The following is a 23,303-nucleotide window of genomic DNA, read 5'->3' on the forward strand; positions in this document are numbered from 1 at the left end:
ATTTTTTCTCATTCTGTTAAATATGGTTATCATAAATGTGACAGCCAACACACAAGCAATTTATCACACTAGAGGGAATCCACATTAGCGATTTCCAGAAAGGTTTATGCTTTATGATCAGTGGCATTTTCTGGAACAAATCGGTTGATGACTTCTGATGCTGTTCTCTGTTGCACTGTGGCTGACACAGAACCAGAGCCCATGACGGAAGTGGACCTGAGGGAGGCCTCTTCAGCCATTGATGTCTTCGGCTACCCTCTGGTGAGTCATCTTCCTTTACCTCCCTGAGCTCTGTAAGAGTCACTGGGGCAAAGCACAGAAGAATTGTTCGTCAGACTCCTCCAGCTCTGTCAGTCGTGTGTCAGAGCCTGGGTCTCTGCAAATGGTTTTCCTGCCAAATTGTCAGTCCATCTTTTTTTTTGTTTGTTTGTTTTGTTGTTGTTGTTGTTGTTGCCTTCCCTCCATTTCTCTACATCAAAAGTTCGTTGGAATAGTGAATTACCAAGATCCAGTGGCTCTGCTAGAACTGTCTGGTGAGTGGGTGGCGGTTAGAAAAACGGGAGATGTTGTGTCAAAAGTTATTGCCTTTAGAATTATCTTCCTTGATCCTTGAAGATTATAGAGGGTGCCAGAGGAACATCAGTCAGGGCCACAGCAGCTGACAGTCTAGGTCCTGTTTGTTTATTTCCAGTAATAAAATATATTCTTCGTTACACACGAGATGCGTCAAGCTTCTTATTTGCCCGAGCGACAACACAACAGGAGAGAAATGATTTGGATTATCACAGGATCAGAGAGTGCATGTGAGGAAGGACAAGGGTTGTAAGTTTATGAAAGAGACAAATGTGTATGTGTGTGTGTGTGTGTGTGTGTGTGTGTTTTCTTCTGCGGAGCACAAGCAGTGAAGCAGCAAGAGAGACAGTATTGTGTCCTTTGAGGTGGAAGGCAGATTTCTGTGTAGTCTGATGCACCCTCTCCCCTGTCAGGTATCAAGAATGTTTATCCTGTAACCCCTGTTGGGGGCATGGAGGATATGAAGAAACATAATTGGTGTCTCGCACACACGCACATGAGCACGTGCATGCACGCACACACACACACACAAGAAATGTTATATGCATTTGTGGTAAGCAGTTCGGCTTGCATCATCACTGTCAGCAGTTACGTATCTTCTTGCCCAAGTATTTCATGGAGAGTAACTATTCTGCAGATGATTTTTGGGAAGTTATTTCTAACGAGGTTCTTTTAGTAGAACTTTCAAAGCATTAGTTCATAGCTCTATTTCTGCATTTCTTTAATGTACTTCATAATTGTGTTAATGGTTTTAGTTATTATCATCGTTATTGAATTGTTACTGTTAAAGCTAATTTCATGTTACTTATGCATTTCATCGTAGTGTTCTACCTTTTCTGTATTATCCTGACTTCTCATTCCTCTCTCCCCACCCCACCCCACTTTTTTTTTTTTTTTTTTTTTTTAATTATCGTCTAATATCACTAATAGTGAAAAGACGCTAAACTAAAGAACACACACACACACACACACACACACAGAGCAGCCCTGTATAACTGCTGTCAGTGAGAGAACCGTGTGTGGGTTGCAGGTGTCCAAAGCGTACTCCAAGACGTGGTCGTACCGTGAGGACGCCCTGCTGGCCGTCTACAAACAGATGCAGGAGCTGCCGGTCAGGGACAAGGAGGAGGCCAGGGTCATGATGAGGGCGGCTGTCTTTCTGGTCAAAAGAGGCATCGATGACAAAGTCTATGCTGTAAGTCTTTCTGGTCAAAAGGGGCATGGACGACAAAGTCTTATGCTGGAAGTCTTTCTGATCAATGCTGTAAGTCTTTCTGGTCAATGCTGAAAGTCTTTCTGGTCAAAAGGGGCATGGACGACAAAGTCTATGCTGTAAGTCTTTCTGGTCAGTGCTGTAAGGCATCGACGACAAAGTCTGTGCTGTAAGCCTTACTGGTCAATGCTGTAAGTCTTTCTGGTCAAAAGGGGCATCGACGACAAAGTCAATGCTGGAAGTCTTTCTGGTCAAAAGGGACATCGACGACAAAGTCTATGCTGTAAGTCTTTCTGGTCAATGCTGTAAGTCTTTCTGGTCAAAAGGGGCATCGACGACAAAGTCAATGCTGTAAGTCTTTCTGGTCAGTGCTGTAAGGCATTGACGACAAAGTCTGTACTGTAAGTCTTTCTGGTCAAAAGGGGCATCGACGACAAAGTCTGTACTGTAAGTCTTTCTGGTCAAAAGGGGCATCGATGACAAAGTCGGTGCCATAAGTCTTTCTGCTCAAAAGGGGCATGGATGACAAAATCTATTTTGTAAGTCTTTCTGATCAATGCTGTAAGTCTTTCTGGTCAAAAGGAGCATCAACAACAAAGTCTATGCTGTAAGTCTTTCTGATCAATGCTGTAAGGCATCGACGACAAAGTCTATGCTGTAAGTCTTTCTGGTCAATGCTGTAAGGCATCAACGACAAAGTCTATGCTGTAAGTCTTTCTGGTCAATGCTGTAAGGCATCAACGACAAAGTCTATGCTGTAAGTCTTTCTGGTCAATGCTGTAAGGCATCGACGACAAAGTCTATGCTGTAAGTCTTTCTGGTCAATGCTGTAAGTCTTTCCGGTCAATGCTGTAAGTCTTTCTGGTCAAAAGGAGCATCAACAACAAAGTCTGTGCTGTAAGTCTTTCTGGTCAATGCTGCAAGTCTTTCTGGTCAAAAGAGGCATTGACAACAAAGTCAATGCTGGAAGTCTTTCTGCTCAAAAGAAGGATGGATGACAAAGTCTTATGCTGTAAGCCTTTCTGGTCAATGCTGTAAGTCTTTCTGATCAGTGCTGTAAGGCATCAACGACTAAGTCTTTATGGTCAATGCTGCAAGTCTTTCTGGTCAAAAGAGGCATCGACAACAAAGTCAATGCTGGAAGTCTTTCTGGTCAATGCTGTAAGTCTTTCTAATCAAAAGGGGCATTGATGACAAAGTCTATGCTGTGAGTCTTACAACTGATACAACTGATAAAATTCACTAACAAGTCCAACAAACAGGTTAAGATTTATATTTATTTGAACCCACTTCAAGTGGATTTGAATGCAGAAGATTACATGCACATGTTGAAAGATTCTGCTGTTCATGTCAGCATTGGGTGGGATATGGAAAGAACATATCCAGCATGCACACTCCCAAAAACTGCGAATGGCTGCCCACTTGGCAGTGTAAAAATGGTCTTGCGTGTAAAAGCCAGCTTGTACATACAAGTGAACATTGGAGTTGCAGCTCAGAAACAGATAAAGAAGAAACGAGTGTCTCATTTGATGCAGAGCATTATAAATCTGCAGTGGCTGATTTCATTTGTATGTCTTTGATTTTACCTGTTATCTCCTATGGTTTTGAATATTATGGTTTTCATTTTTTTAATGATCTGTATACTTATTTATTGATTGATTGATTAATTTTTTTTTTAAAAAAAAATTTTTTTTTTTACTGTATGTTACTTCCTTTTCAGGTTTTCAAAGCAGCATTGAATCTTTTACGGATGATGTTGACTGAATTTGTACCAAAACACAAGTAAGTGGCCACTCAGCGTGGAGATCTGAATTTCTCCCTTGCCAGAACAAAAGGTTGTGAAAGTTGAAGACTGGTACTGATATGTAATAAAAAGATATTTCATATTTATTTCAGCCTTGCCAAAACACAATTAAGTGCTTCCGCATAATTATAATGGTATTAAAGTAAGTTAAGGTATTCATTTCAGCCATGCCAGAACACAAATAAGTGTCATATAATAAACAATTAAAATTACTTTTGAGCAATTTGATAATGGAAAATAATTGTACTTAAATGTTGATGATACTTATCACCTCTGCCACAATAATGACACGCGTGAGTATGTCAGATCCAGGAATAAACAGGTTTGTTTAAAGGAATGCATCCTGTCTCTCCGTCTCTCCCTCTCTCTCTCTCTTTTTTCTCTCACCCCCTTCTGACCCAGTTTCCATGGAAGTTCTTTTTTCCATGACACAAGGCATATTCTTTCCCTCTTACTCTGTCAGTTTTGTGTCTTCATGTTTTACATTTATTTGCTTATTTATCATCATTGTTGTCTTATTTATCTGTTTATTTATTTATTATCTATTATTATTATTTTATTATTATCATTACTACTACCTTTTTTTATATCATAATTATTATTTATTTATTTATTTATGTAAGCTTATCTATTATTTATTCACCTTTTTTTTTTTTCTCAAGGCCTGACTAAGCGCGTTGGGTTACGCTGCTGGTCAGGCATCTGCTTGGCAGATGTGGTGTAGGGTATATGGATTTGTCCGAACGCAGTGACGCCTCCTTGAGCTACTGAAACTGAAACTGTCAGATTTGTTTTCATGGTGGTTATGTGTTGATGTGCTGATGTTCACAGGATACCAAAACAGGAAACATCAGCAGCTGTGGAGCGAACATTGCAGAATCTCTTCCACAAATCAGGGGACACGGTAAGCATTGGTTTTTTTTTTTCACAAATGTCACATCGTGTGCTTGACAGAGAAGATGGTTCTGGATTGTTTATTTTGCTAACAGAATTTTTGTTTTTGTTGTGTTTGGCTGTTTATCTTGTTTGACTTAACTACGTGACACCAAACAAGTTGAATTTATGTGGCATGGTTGACTGTGCCAGAAGATTCATTTTGTTGTCAGTTTCGACGGGCGCAATAGTCGAGTGGTTAAAGCGTTGGACTGTCAGTCTGAGGGTCTCGGGTTCAAATCACGGTGACGGCGCCTGGTGGGTAAAGGGTGGAGATTTTTACGATCTCCCAGGTCAACATATGTGCAGACCTGCTAGTGCCTGAACCCCCTTCGTGTGTATATGCAAGCAGAAGATCAAATACGCACGTTAAAAATCCTGTAATCCATGTCAGCGTTCGGTGGGTTATGGAAACAAGAACATACCCAGCATGCACATTCCCGAAAACGGAGTATGGCTGCCTACATGGCGGGGTAAAAACGGTCACACACGTAAAAGCCCACTTGTGTGCATACGAGTGAACGCAGAAGAAGAAGAAGAAGAGTTGTCAGTTTCTCAGGGAAAAAAAACATTTCTTGTCTTTCTGTGGTTGGTTGATTTTTTGATTTTATTTTTTTGATTTTTTTTTTTTATGTTTCATCTTCAGAATGCTAGTAAACATGTTGTAAGGTTGTTGACTGTACCACCACTTTTTCTGGTTGTGCTTGGTTTTTATCTTAAGTTCTTCTCTTGAAAGTATTGAAATTTTGATTGTTTTCTTTTAGTGTAGAATGTCCTAATAGATGCAAAATGTGAGTTTTACAAATGTATCATGTGGTATGTTGACTGTCTATAAAAGTGATTACTCTTCCTAAAAATGCCATGCTTTGTGTTTGATGACAGGCCGTAAGGAATCGTGATGATGCTAAAAGGTTTATCTTCGACATGGCTGAGTTCCCTGATGTCAAGGTAAGATCAGCAGAGAGGTGGTTAGCTGGTGTATGAGTGTATTAGTGTCCTGTTTCAATGGTAAATTTTGTCCAGAAAGGAAGCCGTGTTCAGAGACTGGTCAAGAGTCCATTTTTTAAGAAGAATTCGTCTCATGAGTTGCCTAATAGGCATGAAATTGGGACTGTTTGAATGAGTGGCTTCTTTGTTCATCAGCTAAGTTTCTACAGAAAAATATCATACACACAACAGTATTTATCAGACCATTGCTGTTGTGATAAACTCTGCACAGGTGGAATGACCTGTTCAGTCTTGTATGCTCACAGATGTGACTCAGACACCTGGATAGTGCTGCATTTGCGCTGCCTACATTGTCATCTGTCCACCTATGCAGGGCCTCATCTGTTTTTTCACCTGCTGGTTTCAGGCCACCCAGGCGGTGCCCCACGAGTGTGTGAAGCCCATCAAGCTCAACATGGCTCCCCGTCTGGCCCAGAGTCGGGCGGAGATCTTGGAGACGTTGTACGCACAGCTGCAGCTTAAGAAGTAAGGGATATCTGAGGGTGCTGTGTGGGATTCCCTGTTTCACTGCCTTTAAACCCCCCCCCCAAAAAAAAAACAACAAAAAAAAGTGAAAACAGTGTTGTTTTACTGTGTTGATTTAAAAAAAATTTTTTTTATTAACATTCACTGAGATTCTGTGCTAGGGATTTAGAGGTCTTGGAGTCTGGTGTGATAATGAGGAACATGTTCTTCATCATGGTAATGATCATGATCATAATGCATGGGCATACATGCATGTGAATATGCACAAAGACACTCACACACACACACACGCACAGAGTCACAGTAGATGGTTATGTTTATAGTAAATTAGATATTCTTCTTATTGTGTGTACACACTTACAAATGGATATACACATTCACACTGGTGCCTGTGCACACACACAGATATACATAAACATGTGCATTCTCTCTCTCTCTCTCTCTCTCTCTCTCTCTCTCTCTCTCTCCATATTGTGTACTTTTGACCTCTTTCTAGGGGCCAGAGGCCTGGAGATTTAAGTTTTTGTTCTTGTTCTCTCTCTCTCTCTCTCTCTCTCTCTCTCTCTCTCACACACACACACACACACACATTCACACTCACTAACTCACTCACGTTCACACACAAACACAAACACACACACATTTACACACATACACACACTCTTATGATATACTTATAATATACTTTTCCTCCGATACATAACATGAATACTTTTTTTACACTAATATTCACATGCATTCCCTTTCCTTTATCCACTTCTTTACTCCTTTCCATCTAAAAACACTTATAGTGAATAGACGTTAAACTAAAGATAAAACACACACTCACTCTAACCACTCAACTGCTGCTTCCATGTTCATCACATTGTTCACGTTGTGCCAGTTGTAAAAATTGCACACGTTAATGATGATGATAATGCTAATGATAATACATTGAACTTATAAAACACAAACTCCCCATATAATGGGTTCTAAGCGCCTCACATAAGACAATACATATACAATAATGCATTATCCCATACAAGAGCACATGATGACATAGAAGTGGAAAAACAAAATCGATATGCACCAATACAATACTACAAATTGTAGATACGGATAGTCGAAGGAAAAAGGCACAAAATAACACCCTGCACACACACGCACACTCACACGCACACGCACACACACACACACATAGCAAACACCAACCCACAAGCATGCACACCGCAGGAAGACTCCAATAGGTGATGGGGGTGGAGGAGAGGTGGGAGGGGGGGACACTCAGGCAGTGTAGACGGTGGGAGTGGACAGACAAAAGAACTATGATTCTTCACATCCAACGGTACTAAATTGCCTTTTGAAAGAGGACAGCTGGTGAGTGCTGGAGTTCCAGAGGGAGAGAATTCCAGATAGGAGGTGCTTGATGCTGAAAAAAAACAACCCTTTGACCAGATGTCTTTGAAGAGGTGTTGTGTCAGTGTTGTAAAAATATTGCACACGTGTCAGTGTTGTAAAAATATTGCACACGTGTCAGTGTTGTAAATATTTCACACGTGTCAGTGTTGTAAAAATATTGCACACATGTCAGTGTTGTAAAAATATTGCACACGTGTCAGTGTTGTAAAAATATTGCACACGTGTCAGTGTTGTAAATATTTCACACGTTGTGCCAGTGGTCTGACGCTGGACAACACGATGGGTTTCTGCACGGTGGCCCTGAACCACAACGCGGGGGAGGTGAGGGACGTGGCGGAGCGAATCATCAAACAGCTCTACAAGGACCACGGGGCCCCCGTCAAGAACTACCTGCCGCCTGATGACGAGAAGACACGCAAGAACACCCTGTGGAGGATGCTGTTTGAGTACTTTGACAAAGTGGACGGCAAGCCCAGCAAGAGTGATCTCAAGGTTCTCCTCCTCCTCTGCTTATCTGTGTCTGTCTGTCCCTTGCTGTTTGAGTATGTGGAGTGATGGCCTAGAGGTAATGTGTCCACCTAGGAAGCGAAAGAATCTGAGTGCGCCGGTTCGAATCACGGCTCAGCCACCGATATTTTCTCCCCATCCACTAGACCTTGATTGGTGGTCTGGATGCTAGTCATTTGGATGAGACAATAAAACGAGGTCCCGTATGCAGCATGCACTTAGCGCACGTAAAAGAACCCACAGCAACGAAAGGGTTATTCCTGGCAAAATTCTGTAGAAAAATACACTTCAATAGGAAAAACAAATCAAACTGCATGCATGAAAAAATACAAAAAAATGGGTGGTGCTGTAGTGTAGCAAAGTGCTCTCCCTAGGGAGAGCAGCCCGAATTTCACACAGAGAAATCTGTTGATAAAAAGAAATACAAATACAAATACAAAGTGGACGGCAAGCCCAGCAAGAGTGATCTCAAGGTTCTCCTCCTCTACTTCTTCTCAGCATGCCTGTCTGTGTGTCTGTCCCTTGCTCTGGCTCTCTGTGTTTTTCTCACATTCCTCTGAATTTCTTCAAGTTTTCCCGTCTTTTCTGTCTCTGGCTCTCTGTTTCTCTATCTCCCTGTCTCTGTCTCTGTTTCATTTTCCAGGTTGTTTTCTGTTGCATATGTTCACTACTTTGTATTTCTCCTGTCCTCCTAAGTTGAATATCAGTGTTCACATTGCTTCTAAGCCCTTGACTCGAATACCTGAACAGATAATATGAACGCTTGTGTTATACTCCCTTCGTTTTCTAGTTTTGATATACATCAGCTTGAACATGTTGATTCTTTGTGCAGCCAACGCTTCAGCAACAGTCATCCTCTTTTTATGTATCAGTTGTAGCACTTTTCATATAATGTTTCTTCATATGTTGATATGATTTGAGCAATTTACATATCAGCGAAATAAAAGTATCAAAATCAGGAATGAGAACACCTATTGAGCATTTTTCTTCACTGTAATCTTGAAAGCTGCCAACGGTTTTGTGATGAGTCTTATATTCGAAAGTTCTCTGTCTTTTGACATGTTTTTTGTAATGTAAGTCTGTTGTCTGTTAAATGTTCATGTATAACGTTAGTGACACTAAGATATAACAAATGTCCGGTTTTATGGTGTGGGTAATCAACAGAGGATGCCAGACTGTTGTTTAAAGTATACAGGCATGATGCTGTCCGCCTTCATAGTCTGCATGTGTGATGTTGTTGTCTGCAGAGACAGAAAGCCGAGGAGGAGGCCAAAAAACAGGCAGAAATCAACGCTCTGCAAAAACAGCTGGCAGATCTTCGCCAGCTGAACAACACAAAGGTCTGGTACCTCTAACTACTTTCTCTTGCCTGGAGTTCAAATAGAAGGAAAGCTGCTTCCAGATTGTTGCCTGGGGTTAAAATAGAATGAAGGGCCTTCAGAAGTAAAGCTACTTCCAGATTGTATTTTTTTCTACTGTTATTTTGTTTTTCACAGAGATTTTGTTTTTGTGTTGATTCTACTTGGAGGGTTAGAAGTGGGTTCTTTTAATTTGTCCATTTGTATGTTTTTCCCTGTTTGAAGTGGTCTCTTTTTGATTGTCCATATGTATATATGCTTTTTCTCCAAAAAAAAAATTGATGTGCTTGTCAAGAAATTTATTTTTGTTTGTGGTTTAAACAAAATGAATAGAGGGTAATCATTTCAAAGCTGAATGGTTTGAAAAAGGGGTTGCGTGTTCAGTGAATAGAGCTGTGATGTGTGCTTACTTTCAGAAACCTTATTCCTGTTTTGTTCTCTATTTCAGGAGGCAGAGAAAGAGAATGCAAAACCATCTAAGGTAAGATTGTTTTTTTGTGTTGTTTTTGTTTTGTTTTGTTTGAAGTGCTTGTTTGCGTTAGCTGTGCTTGACTATTTATGTATACATATGTATGTGTACATAACTACATGCATGTATATGAATGTGTATTGTGTGCGCGTGTGTTTATGAAAGTTTGTGCCTGCCTATGTGTGCGTATGTGTTAGGGTAGCTGTTAGATACACATGTATTGTTAAAATGTATGTACGCAGTATGTGTGTGTGTGTGTGTGTGTGTGTGTAGTCATATTTTTTGTGTGTGCGTATCTAACATAGATGTAATGTTTTATGTTAACAAAGCGGTTTTTTTGTAAAGCACCTAGAGCAGATTTCTGGATAGTATGCTATATAAGTATCCATTATTATTATTATTAAGTGATCAGACTTGATTACAAAGACCTATACAGAGAAGAAAGGGTTTAAGACAAAGATATTAACGGTTATGTCATTGGTTTGCCTAGTCTGGATGACATTGGATCAAAACTATTAGAAGGCAGGAAACCACAGAAGCTTTCAGGAGAATGCGGAGCAGTGAGTCCAGGCATGGATGGGATGACTTTAAACTTCTTTGTTTTTACTGGAGAAACACTAGGGACTTCACAGTTGAGTCATTGAAAGGAGGTTTTGAAAATAGACAGCTGTCAATAACGCAAAAAAAGAAAGTATAATTACATGTCTGTTTATTAAAAGAGGATAAACCAAGAGAATACCTACAGCACATGAGGCTTATATCATTCTTAAACACCTCTTACACAATAGGATCTTTGTGCATAGATGATAGAAATAAGAAAGTTCTGCCAAAGCTTGTACAAAGGTAAGATAGTAAAGTCAGAATGTGAACTGTCATCTTCTTATGGTGTGTCAGTTCAGCTTGAAAATGCTCAACCTGCACTGTTACTTCATCAGTAAGTAGCTCAGATGGTCATTAAGCATAGCATTGTGTCCCATTCCTACTTCTTCATACTTTAGTTGTAAGGACAAAGAACCATTCTGGTGAATCCAGATTCAATCTCTGAGCATTGCTTGGATGTAGGTATGAAAATACGCACAGTTTTGCCCAAGTCTCTGGACCTTGCAATTGGAATGAACTTCCTCTTTCGCTTCGTCAAGTCTCCACACTCAGCTCTTTCCAGTCTGGCCTTAAAACCCACCTCTTCCCAAAATAGCCTCCCTTCCCTGCCTCTTCCTTGTCTTCAGTTTTAGAGAATGACTGATGTGAAAGCGCTTAGATTTGTCTATGCACAAGATTCAGCACTATATAAATACCATTATTATTATTATTATAAGCATAATATGGAGTCTGTTATGGTAGATTGAATTTTGTTGTTGTTGTTGACACTGATAAGATTTGTTTGTAACCACTGTATCGTTAAGTGATGGAAACGAGTTGTGGATAATCTGCTGCAGAAAAAGCCGGAGCCAAAGAAACCAGTAGGCAACAAACCCAAACGTCCAGACGATGAGGATGCATCCACATTCAACACAGACAAGTGAGTGGTGGCATGCTGCTGTTTCTATCTCTGTCTGTCTTGTCTGTCTCTCTGTCTCTTTCCGTTTCTCTTCCTTTCCTCCCTTCCATCACAACAGATGGGCTGAATGAACAGTCTGTTGTTCTGGCACTTTTGCAGATGTGTAGATTGTTGATGACTTTCAAAATTGAACCGAGTTACAGTGCATTTATTTTATGTGTTTTGTTTGCTTATTTACTCGTGAGTTCCTCCAATATGAAACCAAAACATGTACTCGTGTGTCTGTGTGTGTGAGGTGGGGGCTGGGGGCCGGGGATTACAAAACGTAACTTGCTACGCACATTATGCATGATTTGTATTCTGTAACAAAGAGATGTCATCAAGGAGAAGGTGGAACTGCAAGGCACGATCACCGAGCTCTTCACTCACTTTCTGGGACACGGGTTCTCTGTGTGTGATCAGCTCACCGGTATCAATAGCCTTGAGGACTTCTTTGGTGATGGTGGGCAGCACAGCACACACTTGTCGTAGTCGGTGCCCAGGTTGGAGAAGATCTTGGGCAGCACAGACACCTTTGGTCAGAATGAGATCCTAATTCAACATCCAACAGATGTAATTCAGATGCGATTTTTTTTTTTTTTTTTTTTTTTTTTTAATTAAGGAATATTGTTATCCCCTAGTGTGGTGGTTGAGTGTTGTGTGGAATATAATTATCACCATGGTGATGTGGTGACGACTGTCATGTGGGTGACAGGATCTGCATTTTCTGTGGGGAGCGTAACGAAACCTTCACAGAGGAGGGTCTGGACATGCACTACTGGAAGAGCTGCCCCATGCTGAAACGCTGTGCCAACTGTAAACAGGTCAGTTATGTCCCCTGTTGTGTTCTGTGCCAACTGTAAACAGGTCAGTTATGCCCCATGCTGAAACGCTGTGCCAACTGTAAACAGGTCAGTTGTGTCCCCTGTTGTGTTCTGTGTCAACTGTAAACAGGTCAGTTGTGTCCCCTGTTGTGTTCTGTGTCAACTGTAAACAGGTCAGTTGTGTCCCCTGTTGTGTTCTGTGTCAACTGTAAACAGGTCAGTTGTGTCCCCTGTTGTTTTCTGTGTCAACTGTAAACAGGTCAGTTGTGTTCTGTGTCAACTGTAAACAGGTCAGTTATGTCCCCTGTTGTGTTCCGTGTCAACTGTAAACAGGTCAGTTGTGTCCCCTGTTGTGTTCCGTGTCAACTGTAAACAGGTCAGTTGTGTCCCCTGTTGTGTTCTGTGTCAACTGTAAACAGGTCAGTTATGTCCCCTGTTGTGTTCTGTGTCAACTGTAAACAGGTCAGTTATGTCCCCTGTTGTGTTCTGTGCCAACTGTAAACAGGTCAGTTATGCCCCGTGCTGAAATGCTGTGTCAACTGTAAACAGGTCAGTTATGCCCCATACTGAATCGCTATGCCAACTGTAAACAGGTCAGTTATGCCCCATGCTGAAACGCTGTGCCAACTGTAAACAGGTCAGTTATGCCCCATGCTGAAACGCTGTGCCAACTGTAAACAGGTCAGTTATGCCCCATGCTGAAACGCTGTGCCAACTGTAAACAGGTCAGTTATGCCCCATGCTAAAACGCTGTGCCAACTGTAAACAGGTCAGTTATGCCCCATGCTGAAACGCTGTGCCAACTGTAAACAGGTCAGTTATGCCCCACACTGAAACGTCGTGCCAACTGTCAACAGGTCAGTTGTGTCCCCTGTTGTGTTCTGTGCCAACTGTCAACAGGTCAGTTATGTCCCCTGTTGTGTTCTGTGCCAACTGTCAACAGGTCAGTTATGTCCCCTGTTGTGTTCTGTGCCAACTGTAAACAGGTCAGTTTTGTCCCCTGTTGTGTTCTGTGCCAACTGTAAACAGGTCAGTTGTGTCCCCTGTTGTGTTCTGTGCCAACTGTAAACAGGTCAGTTATGCCCCATGCTGAAATGCTGTGCCAACTGTAAACAGGTCAGTTATGTCCCCTGTTGTGTTCTGTGCCAACTGTAAACAGGTCAGTTATGTCCCCTGTTGTGTTCTGTGCCAACTGTAAACAGGTCAGTTGTGTCCCCTGTTGTGTTCTGTGCCAACTGTCAACAGGTCAGTTATGTCCCCTGTTGTGTTCTGTGCCAACTGTAAACAGGTCAGTTATGTCCCCTGTTGTGTTCTGTGCCAACTGTAAACAGGTCAGTTATGTCCCCTGTTGTGTTCTGTGTCAACTGTAAACAGGTCAGTTATGTCCCCTGTTGTGTTCTGTGCCAACTGTAAACAGGTCAGTTATGTCCCCTGTTGTGTTCTGTGCCAACTGTAAACAGGTCAGTTATGCCCCATGCTGAAATGCTGTGCCAACTGTAAACAGGTCAGTTCTGCCCCATGTTCTGCTCTGTACCAAAACTTTATCATTCAGCACGCACTGTATTGGGAAACAGTATAGTGTGTGTGTGTGTGTGTGTGTATTTATTTATTAATATGTTCATCTCTCTGTGTGCACATACTTTTATTATTTAATTTCTTAAAAGGATACTTTTATTTTTTTAATTTCTCAAAAGGAAATATAAGACCCCAACACCTCCCCGATGTTGGAAAATGACAACTATATTGCAGGAAATTCCTGTTCATTGTCTGTCTCTCAATCTGTGTCCTTTAGCATTCTCTTACTTCCTTTGTCACTGATAGATGGCTGGAAGCTGTGTGTTCCTGTTTTCCTTTTGCCTTTTTTTGTTTTTTGTTGTTGCAATTGTTTTTTGTTTGTTGTTTTTTTAGGGGGGTATGGGATGGTTGCTATATATGGAATCAAGAAGAGTGGTTGACACAGTGATTGGTTAAGTAACCCCCCCACCCCCCCCCCCCCAAAAAAAAAGTGATACATGAAAGTATTGGCAGTTCATCACTTGAAAAAGCATCCAACATGTGAAAAGTAGTGTTATGTATTTATATGTGTGTGTGTGTGTGTGTGTGTGCATGCTTGAACGTGTGTAACATGACTGTTAATTAAACGTGTGTGTGTGTGCTTGAATGTGTGTAACATGTCTGTTAATTAAACATGCTGAGCAGGTGGTTGAAATCGCGACCTACACGGACCACGTGCTGACGGAGTGTGACGCCAAGGCCAACTTTGGCAAGTGTCCGCGCTGCACTGAGGCCATCCCCCGCGAAGAGTTGGATCAGCACATTGCTGACAAGACCTGCAACCGTGAGTCACCCCCCCCACCCCCACCTTCTTCTGTCGGGGCTGTGTGTGGCGTGTGTGTCAACTTTGTTGTTTTGTAATGTATTGTCACTTTTTGTCACTGCAGATTTCTTTGTGTGAAATTCAGGCGACTCGCTACGGGAAAAGCTCATTGCCACAGTGCAGTATCGCCCTTTCTTTTTCTTTCTTTTATTCTGTCTGCAAGTGTATTTATTTCAGTATCAGAATGGATTCCCCCCCCCCCCCCTCCCCCAACAGAATTACGCCAGGGTCAACCCTTTTGTTGCAGTGGGTTCTTATACGTGCGGTAAGTGGATGCTGCATATAGGACCTTGATTTATTGTCTGATCCGAAAGACTAGCCATCCAACTGTGGTGTTTATTTAGTCTCGACTCTGAACTGTAGTTTGTGTTTCCTTTAGCTCCATTCATAGATCCTGTGTAATCTTTATAACACAGCTTTTAAAAAACAGTTTATACAGTGCATATACAGGCCTGAATGTTGTCCTGTTTGCCGTTACCCTTATGTCTGATGTGCAATATCCTTTCTGTAGTTCCTACCAAAGATGCTGAAACATGTAATGTTCTTGTGTGTATGCAACATACAGTGAGTGTTATATGTATTCAGCATATACTGTGTGTGTGTGTTGCTTACATACAAAATATCCAGTAGACATTGTGCATGTGCATGTCCGTTTTATTCTTTGTGTGTTCAATTATGTGTTCATTTGATTCTCTCAGGTGTCTGCCAGCATTCAGTCCATTTTGTCAAAATTAAATTCATCCATGTGAGCTGTTGATGAGCATGTGTATGTGAACCATTAATGTGTACAAAACTTTGATTTGTTTTAATAAACATGATGATCATCACTACATGTGCAGCTGCCAAAGCCAACATGAACCATCAGTGTTTATAAAGCTTTGATTCATTTTGTATAAACAGAATTTAATGCTGTCTAAACATGATCATGGCTATGTTTGCAGCTCCCAAAGCCAGTAAGAACCCATCAGTGTGTATAAAGCTTTGATTCAATTTATAAACGGAATTTAATGCTTTATAAACATGATCAACGCTGCATGTGCAGCTGCCAAAGCCAGCATGAGCCATCAGTGTAAAAATAGCTTTGATTTGTTTTATAAACAGGAATTAATGCTTTATAAACGTGATGATCATGGCTTTGTGTGCAGCTGCCAAAGCGAGCAAGAACTCATCAGTGTGTATAAAGCTTTGATTCATTTTACATAAACAAGAACTCATCAAGTGTGTATAAAGCTTTGATTCATTTTACATAAACAGAATTTGATGCTTTATAAACACGATGATCATGGCTTCCTGTGCAGCTGCCAAAGCCAGCATGAACCACTGCCCACTGTGTCACGAGAACGTGTCGACAGGAGAGGACGGCTGGAAGGACCACCTCATGTCCCGTGATGGCTGCAAACAGAACCCCCGCCGTCTCCTGGCCCTCAACAAACAGCCAGCAGCTGGTAAGGCCGGACACGGGGTCTCTTATCTCGGAGGTGGAGATTGGTTTCTAGTTTCTCTAGCTCTTCTGTCTGTGCTTCTATGCAAGCTTTTTAAAAAAAATTTTTTATCTCTTTGTGTCAGAGTTTCGCAAGCATATGAAAGCTGGGTGTGAAATCACTGTCAGTTTTACATACTTCAACATGATTTTAGGAAAATAAATTGCTTTTGTTTCTATGCAAGATGTGGTGCTGTGTTAATTCACATCAAAGTAGCATGGCAAGACACCAGACAGAAGTGAAAAATAGAAAAGAATGTTTTAGGAGACCCACGGGGAAGTGGTGAGATGAGGACAAGATAGGAAGGGAAAAGTGTCGGAGTAAGGGGAAGGGAAGATTTTTATGGATCAGAAGCAGGAGATGTGAAGTTTGGGGGATTGAGGCAATGCAGGAACAGGTGTATGTCTGTTTTTTTTGGGTTTTTTTTATCACCATTCAAGTATTTATCACTATATTTGGGAGTAGGGAGACTGGGAATATGGGGAGGTGTGGTAGACAGAGAGATGTGGAGTGGGAAGTTTTGGAGACAGGAGGTGAGGATATAGGCTGGAGTGAGGGTCTGAGACAAGACTGCTTGGGGACAGATAGACTGGAAGGAAAAATAGAGGACTAAAACGCACTGATAGATATAGACTGGAAGGAAAACTAGAGGAAGACTAAAACGCACTGATAGATATAGACTGGAAGGAAAACTAGAGGAAGACTAAAACGCACTGATAGATATAGACTGGAAGGAAAACTAGAGGAAGACTGAAACGCACTGATAGATATAGACTGGAAGGAAAAATAGAGGAAGACTAAAACGCACTGATGGATATAGACTGGAAGGAAAACTAGAGGAAGACTAAAACGCACTGATGGATATAGACTGGAAGGAAAACTAGAGGAAGACTAAAACGCACTGATAGATATAAACTGGAAGGAAAACTAGAGGAAGACTAAAACGCACTGATAGATATAGACTGGAAGGAAAACTAGAGGAAGACTGAAACGCACTGATAGATATAGACTGGAAGGAAAACTAGAGGAAGACTAAAACGCACTGATGGATATAGACTGGAAGGAAAACTAGAGGAAGACTAAAACGCACTGATGGATATAGACTGGAAGGAAAACTAGAGGAAGACTAAAACGCACTGATAGATATAAACTGGAAGGAAAACTAGAGGAAGACTAAAACGCACTGATAGATATAGACTGGAAGGAAAAACAGGAAGACTAAAACGCACTGATAGATATAGACTGGAAGGAAAACTAGAGGAAGACTAAAACGCACTGATAGATATAGACTGGAAGGAAAACTAGAGGAAGACTGAAACGCACTGATAGATATAGACTGGAAGGAAAAAGGAAGACTAAAACGCACTGATAGATATAGACTGGAAGGAAAAATAGAGGAAGACTAAAACGCACTGATAGATATAGACTGGAAGGAAAAACAGGAAGACTAAAACGCACTGATAGATATAGACTGGAAGGAAAACTAGAGGAAGACTAAAACGCACTGATAGATATAGACTGGAAGGAAAACTAGAGGAAGACTAAAACGCACTGATAGATATAGACTGGAAGGAAAACTAGAAGACTAAAACGCACTGATAGATATAGACTGGAAGAAAAACTAGAGGAAGACTAAAACGCACTGATAGATATAGACTGGAAGGAAAAACAGAGGAAGACTAAAACGCACTGATAGAGATAGACTGGAAGGAAAAAAAAAGGAAGACTAAAACGCACTGATAGAGATAGACTGGAAGGAAAACTAGAGGAAGACTAAAACGCACTGATAGATATAGACTGGAAGGAAAACTAGAGGAAGACTAAAACACACTGATAGAGACTGGAAGGAAAACTAGAGGAAGACTAAAACACACTGATAGAGATAGACTGGAAGGAAAACTAGAGGAAGACTAAAACGCACTGATAGATATAGACTGGAAGGAAAACTAGAGGAAGACTAAAACGCACTGATAGATATAGACTGGAAGAAAAACTAGAGGAAGACTAAAACGCACTGATAGATATAGACTGGAAGGAAAAACAGGGGAAGACTAAAACGCACTGATAGATATAGACTGGAAGGAAAAATAGAGGAAGACTAAAATGCACTGATAGATATAGACTGGAAGGAAAACTAGAGGAAGACTAAAACACACTGATAGATATAGACTGGAAGGAAAAATAGAGGAAGACTGACACGCACTGATAGAGATAGACTGGAAGGAAAACTAGAGGAAGACTAAAACGCACTGATAGATATAGACTGGAAGGGAAAACTAGAGGAAGACTAAAACGCACTGATAGATATAGACTGGAAGGAAAACTAGAGGAAGACTAAAACGCACTGATAGATATAGACTGGAAGGAAAAATAGAGGAAGACTAAAACGCACTGATAGATATAGACTGGAAGGAAAACTAGAGGAAGACTAAAACGCACTGATAGAGATAGACTGGAAGGAAAACTAGAGGAAGACTAAAACGCACTGATAGAGATAGACTGGAAGGAAAACTAGAGGAAGACTAAAACGCACTGATAGATATAGACTGGAAGGAAAAATAGAGGAAGACTAAAACGCACTGATAGATATAGACTGGAAGGAAAACTAGAGGAAGACTAAAACGCACTGATAGATATAGACTGGAAGGAAAAAGGAAGACTAAAACACACTGATAGATATAGACTGGAAGGAAAAATAGAGGAAGACTAAAACGCACTGATAGATATAGACTGGAAGGAAAAACAGAGGAAGACTAAAACGCACTGATAGATATAGACTGGAAGGAAAACTAGAGGAAGACTAAAACGCACTGATAGATATAGACTGGAAGGAAAACTAGAGGAAGACTAAAACGCACTGATAGATATAGACTGGAAGGAAAACTAGAGGAAGACTAAAACGCACTGATAGATATAGACTGGAAGGAAAAAGGAAGACTAAAACACACTGATAGATATAGACTGGAAGGAAAAATAGAGGAAGACTAAAACGCACTGATAGATATAGACTGGAAGGAAAACTAGAGGAAGACTAAAACGCACTGATATAGACTGGAAGGAAAACTAGAGGAAGACTAAAACGCACTGATATAGACTGGAAGGAAAACTAGAGGAAGACTAAAACGCACTGATAGATATAGACTGGAAGGAAAACTAGAGGAAGACTAAAACGCACTAATAGATATAGACTGGACGGAAAAACAGGAAGACTAAAACACACTGATAGATATCCAGAAATAGGGTCGAAGATTGGGAAAGAAGGAAGTAGAGACAGGGTGGTAGAATCACACAAACAACATAGGTAACCTTTCATGTTGTTTCCATACAGGTCCATATCTTAAGCAAGAGGAAGGATCCCTGTGTGTGTGTGTGTGTCTATATGGTGGATTTTGCTGAAGAGAAACATGAGTCATTTTGTGAGACAGAATAACACAGGAAACAAGAATAAGGTTTCATAATTCTTTTACATAGGACTTTGTTATGAAGGAGGATCTTAGATACGCTGCATTTTGTTTAAGTGAAAAACAAGTTATTCTCCCTCCACAGGTTCCAAGGGAGGAGCCAGACCACCCCCGTCCAAAATTGCAAAACCCACAACGAAAGCAAACAGCAAGACACCAAGATAATGCACAGAGTGTGCCGCTGTGTCTGAAGCTCCACAAAAACCAAACCAGTCTCCATATTCTCTTCTTGGCATCAGCTTCACCATGTACTGTCCTTTGCAACATTGTCTGGGCCTTGGCGTGTGTTCCAAAGTGAAAGAGGTTACACAGAACTGAACAGTGTATTGAATGGTACACGTCCATTCAGTTGTTACGTCTTTGTTGGTCTCTTCACTGTAGAATTGCCAGTTGCTGAAAATCCGAACTTTTTTTTTTTTTTTTTTTTTTTTTTTAAAGAATATCTGAGTCTTTCCAAAGTGTAAGAGGTTACACAGAACTGAGAACAGTGAATGGTACATGTCCATTTACAATATTACATCTTTGTCAGTCTCTTCACTGAAGGATTGCCATTTCCTGAAACGCCACACTTTTTTTCATTTTGTTTTGCGGAATATATGTGGGATCAGTACTGTCAGCCAGGGTGTTCTGGAAGATACGTTGAACAACAGTCTGTGCATGCGTGCACTGTATGTGGTGATGGTTCCTGATCTGGAAGTTGCTGAAGTGCTTGTGAAAAGTACATTTCCATGCCATAGTCCCACCAGTCCATACATTGTATATTTTGTTGATAGCTATATCAGTCCATTTTGCTGCATTGCACAGTTGTATGATGGAAATGTTGCTGCAGCTGCTGTGCAGAACTCGTGCTGTAGATCTGAAGTATAGGAAACGTGTGGGTTTTTCTGCTGTGCTGTGATAGTAGCTTGAAAGCTGAAACTGGAGACTTGACACACAAACAGGTTTGTTGTTCTTTCTGAAGTAGGTTTTTCTTCCTTTCCTCTTTTCAGGCAAGCAAGAGCAGCTATACTCTTAATGATTGCATTCTTTGTGTCCGTGTGTGTATGTATGCTTGCATGTGTATGCACTGCACTCTGGTGTATTTGCTTGCCTGTCTGTGTGTGTCTGAGGATGAATCATGCATTTATTTCTGTCAATGAGAAATGGAAAACAGGAAGCAAAGGGCATGCAGCAGATGTGGAGATTGTAGTGTGGATGCAGATGACAAGAGAGGCATGGGGATGGAGGTTTGATGGCAGATTTGTAGATTTCTCAAATGTTTCTGGCGAGTTGCATTGAAAGGAAAGATGTGACTGGTGATAATCAATGGACCCCTGTGTGTTCTTGTCACTGCGTGGACACACTGCCTGTCTTGTGAAGTGACCAGTAACAGCCCTGCTTTTGCCACTTGATAGCTGTTGGTTTTGTGGTTTGAACAATGATCTGAATACATTTGTATCACTGTAATTTGTCGATAACAATGGAAAATGATCATATCAGAGCTATGGATGCCTTCAAAGTTCTACTGGTAATTGGAGATCTGTTCATTCAGTTCATTTAAAGTTTTTGGAAATCAGTTTTTCACATTGGATGTTTTTTTAGTCTTGAAAAATGAAAAACCAGGACTTTCGCAGAACAAACCTCGATTTGAGAGGGAAATGCCTCTGAAACAGCATGGAAGATCAAGACAGCCAAAAAAGCATATGTATCTAAAAAAAACAACAAAAAAACCACCACCAGTTCCTGAGGACCAAAGTTCCAGATCAGCTGCACTTTTTCTTTCAATCCAAGCACATCTTGCTCGGTAGTCATGAAAACTTTTTTTTTTTTGGCTTACCAGCATAATCAAGGTAAAAAAGCATAGATCTTTAGCATTGGTTTAACACTTGAACAAAACAGTGCTTTTTTGTATTCCTTCTAATTGTTAAAATTTTTATTTTTAAAAAAAAGCACTCTACCTCCTAATTTTCTAAAGGAAAAAAAAAATATATATATATATACACATTGAATTCTACAGTCATTGTACTGCAGCATTTTCATTCAGCCCCATCTGTCTCTTCCGATGTCAGAAACGTGCAGAAACTAAACCCTTTCACTATCTTTTTTTTGTTTGTGTTGTTGATAAAGGATGATGTGTCCAAAGATTTTGATTCAGTTTTCTGGTTGCTTGCTTTAACAAATCAGCCAATCAGTTACATGCACAACGATGTACACGTGGATCAAGACAATCTTTGTGATGTCCATTGTTTTCTATCATTGTCCTTCACAGTCGGCACAAGGTGACTGTGAATGAAGACCTGTGCTACAGTGCTCAGTTTCATGGATCTAAGACATGGAATTCTTTTGTTTTCTACTTTTTTTTGTTTGTTTTGTTTTGGTGTTTTTTTGTTTGCCTGTTACATTATGTGGGTTATTCTTGCTTGCATATTGTGTGTATTTTTTCTAGCTTCCTAGATCCTTCTACTATTTTGGCAAAAGGGATTAATCTGTACTTGTTTCCGACAAAAACTGGAATCAGTATGTCCCAGTTTGTTTCTGGGTCATGTGTGTCTGTGATTTTTATATTTGCATGCCATTCTGTGTGTCCTGTTTCGTCTCCATTCGCACTTTCAGTGAACTGCTGATTGCTGAATACTTTGTTTTCGGAATATGAGTAGAATGTTCACGACTGTAAATTTGTACATTTTGTTCATTTGTTATAACTCATACTGGTTGTATTTGTACAAACAACTTTTGATCATTTGACCATGTCAGACTACCTATAACTGATTAACAAATAGTAAAGAGTGGTAACTCTTCATTCACAAGGTACACAACTTCAAGTCAGTACTGCTTACGCTACTGCACTGACTTGAAGTTGTGTACCTTGTGAATGGAGAGAGTTACCACTCTTTGCTGTCTGTTAATCATTTCATCTCCTGGCCTCATTTGTTAATTACCTATAATTTACCTTTATATCCCTCATAATAAAGCTTGACTCATTCCAACTGTTTCATCTAAATTACATTGTCAGAATTTTCACCAGCAATCAAAATCTGCAAATATAAATTTGACATTGGCTTTATCTTCTGAAGTGGTTAAAGGGTTTAGATTGTAGTGAATCCCAAAGATCAGTTTCATGTTATTATATAGTTTTGGTGGTCGTGTGAATGATCATTCAGTTAATAAATTTATTTTACGAAAAGTGTACCAAAGAGAAAGTGTGTGTGTGTGTGTGTGTGTGTGTGTGTGTGTGTGTGTGTGTGTAGGAGCTTTCAGCCATTCATCAGAAATAGTGCTTGTGTTGGTCATAGATATGCACATTTACATTTCAGGACAGTTGCACACCATAAATCTACTGGTCTAGTTCACGACAGATTTTACAGAAGACTGTTGAGTGCACTGTACCATGACAGTCTATACAGTGCATTGCATTGAAGCAGCAGTGTGTTAAGTGTGAGGCACAGTCAGGCAATACCATGCACTGTTACTGCCCTGGAGTGGGCAGATTGGAGACCTTAGTGCCTGTCAGTGAAATTCTGCGGATTCTGATAATACAGCACTGAATTGTATAAAGTAAAAGGAACATCTTCAACTGAAAACAAGTGTTGACCCATGGTGTTCATGACAACTGCCACTGCCATCACCCCATTTATGCACACTCATACACACATTTTGCATGAGCACATATATTCTAAACTGCACACAATATGAAGGTTGTAATAAAAGTCATAAAGAAAAGATGTAATAGAGATATTAAAGTATCTTGTATTTGCTCTGTGTGTGGTGCCATGTTAATCTGAAGATAATCGTTCATGGTTTATGAACGATATTGCTCGTTATCTGTAGAGAGAAATGGGTCTCTTCTCTCTCTCTCCCTCACACACACACAGAGTTAACTTTTCACAGGAAAAGTTTTGCTTCCTGAGAATTAGCT

General features: G+C 40.5%; 1 protein-coding gene across 3 annotated transcripts in view; it reads left to right on the forward strand.

Moving 5' to 3' along the window:
* LOC143287650 (centrosomal protein of 104 kDa-like) overlaps positions 1-22,574 on the forward strand; it is a 49,344-nt gene extending 26,770 nt beyond the window's left edge. For all 3 annotated transcript variants that reach the window (XM_076595795.1, XM_076595794.1, XM_076595796.1), the window contains 14 exons: positions 191-261; positions 1,604-1,768; positions 3,507-3,568; positions 4,422-4,494; positions 5,406-5,471; positions 5,878-5,996; positions 7,652-7,886; positions 9,149-9,241; positions 9,708-9,740; positions 11,165-11,247; positions 11,981-12,089; positions 14,289-14,427; positions 15,765-15,911; positions 19,494-22,574. In XM_076595795.1, coding sequence (XP_076451910.1) covers positions 191-261; positions 1,604-1,768; positions 3,507-3,568; positions 4,422-4,494; positions 5,406-5,471; positions 5,878-5,996; positions 7,652-7,886; positions 9,149-9,241; positions 9,708-9,740; positions 11,165-11,247; positions 11,981-12,089; positions 14,289-14,427; positions 15,765-15,911; positions 19,494-19,573 — 1,475 coding nt within the window. In that variant the 3' untranslated portion in view covers positions 19,574-22,574. The remainder of the gene's footprint in view (positions 1-190; positions 262-1,603; positions 1,769-3,506; positions 3,569-4,421; positions 4,495-5,405; positions 5,472-5,877; positions 5,997-7,651; positions 7,887-9,148; positions 9,242-9,707; positions 9,741-11,164; positions 11,248-11,980; positions 12,090-14,288; positions 14,428-15,764; positions 15,912-19,493) is intronic.
* The last annotated feature ends 729 nt before the right edge of the window (positions 22,575-23,303 follow it).

This window comes from Babylonia areolata, chromosome 11 (assembly GCF_041734735.1).
Source record: "Babylonia areolata isolate BAREFJ2019XMU chromosome 11, ASM4173473v1, whole genome shotgun sequence".
Classification (NCBI taxonomy): Eukaryota; Metazoa; Mollusca; class Gastropoda; order Neogastropoda; family Buccinidae; genus Babylonia; species Babylonia areolata.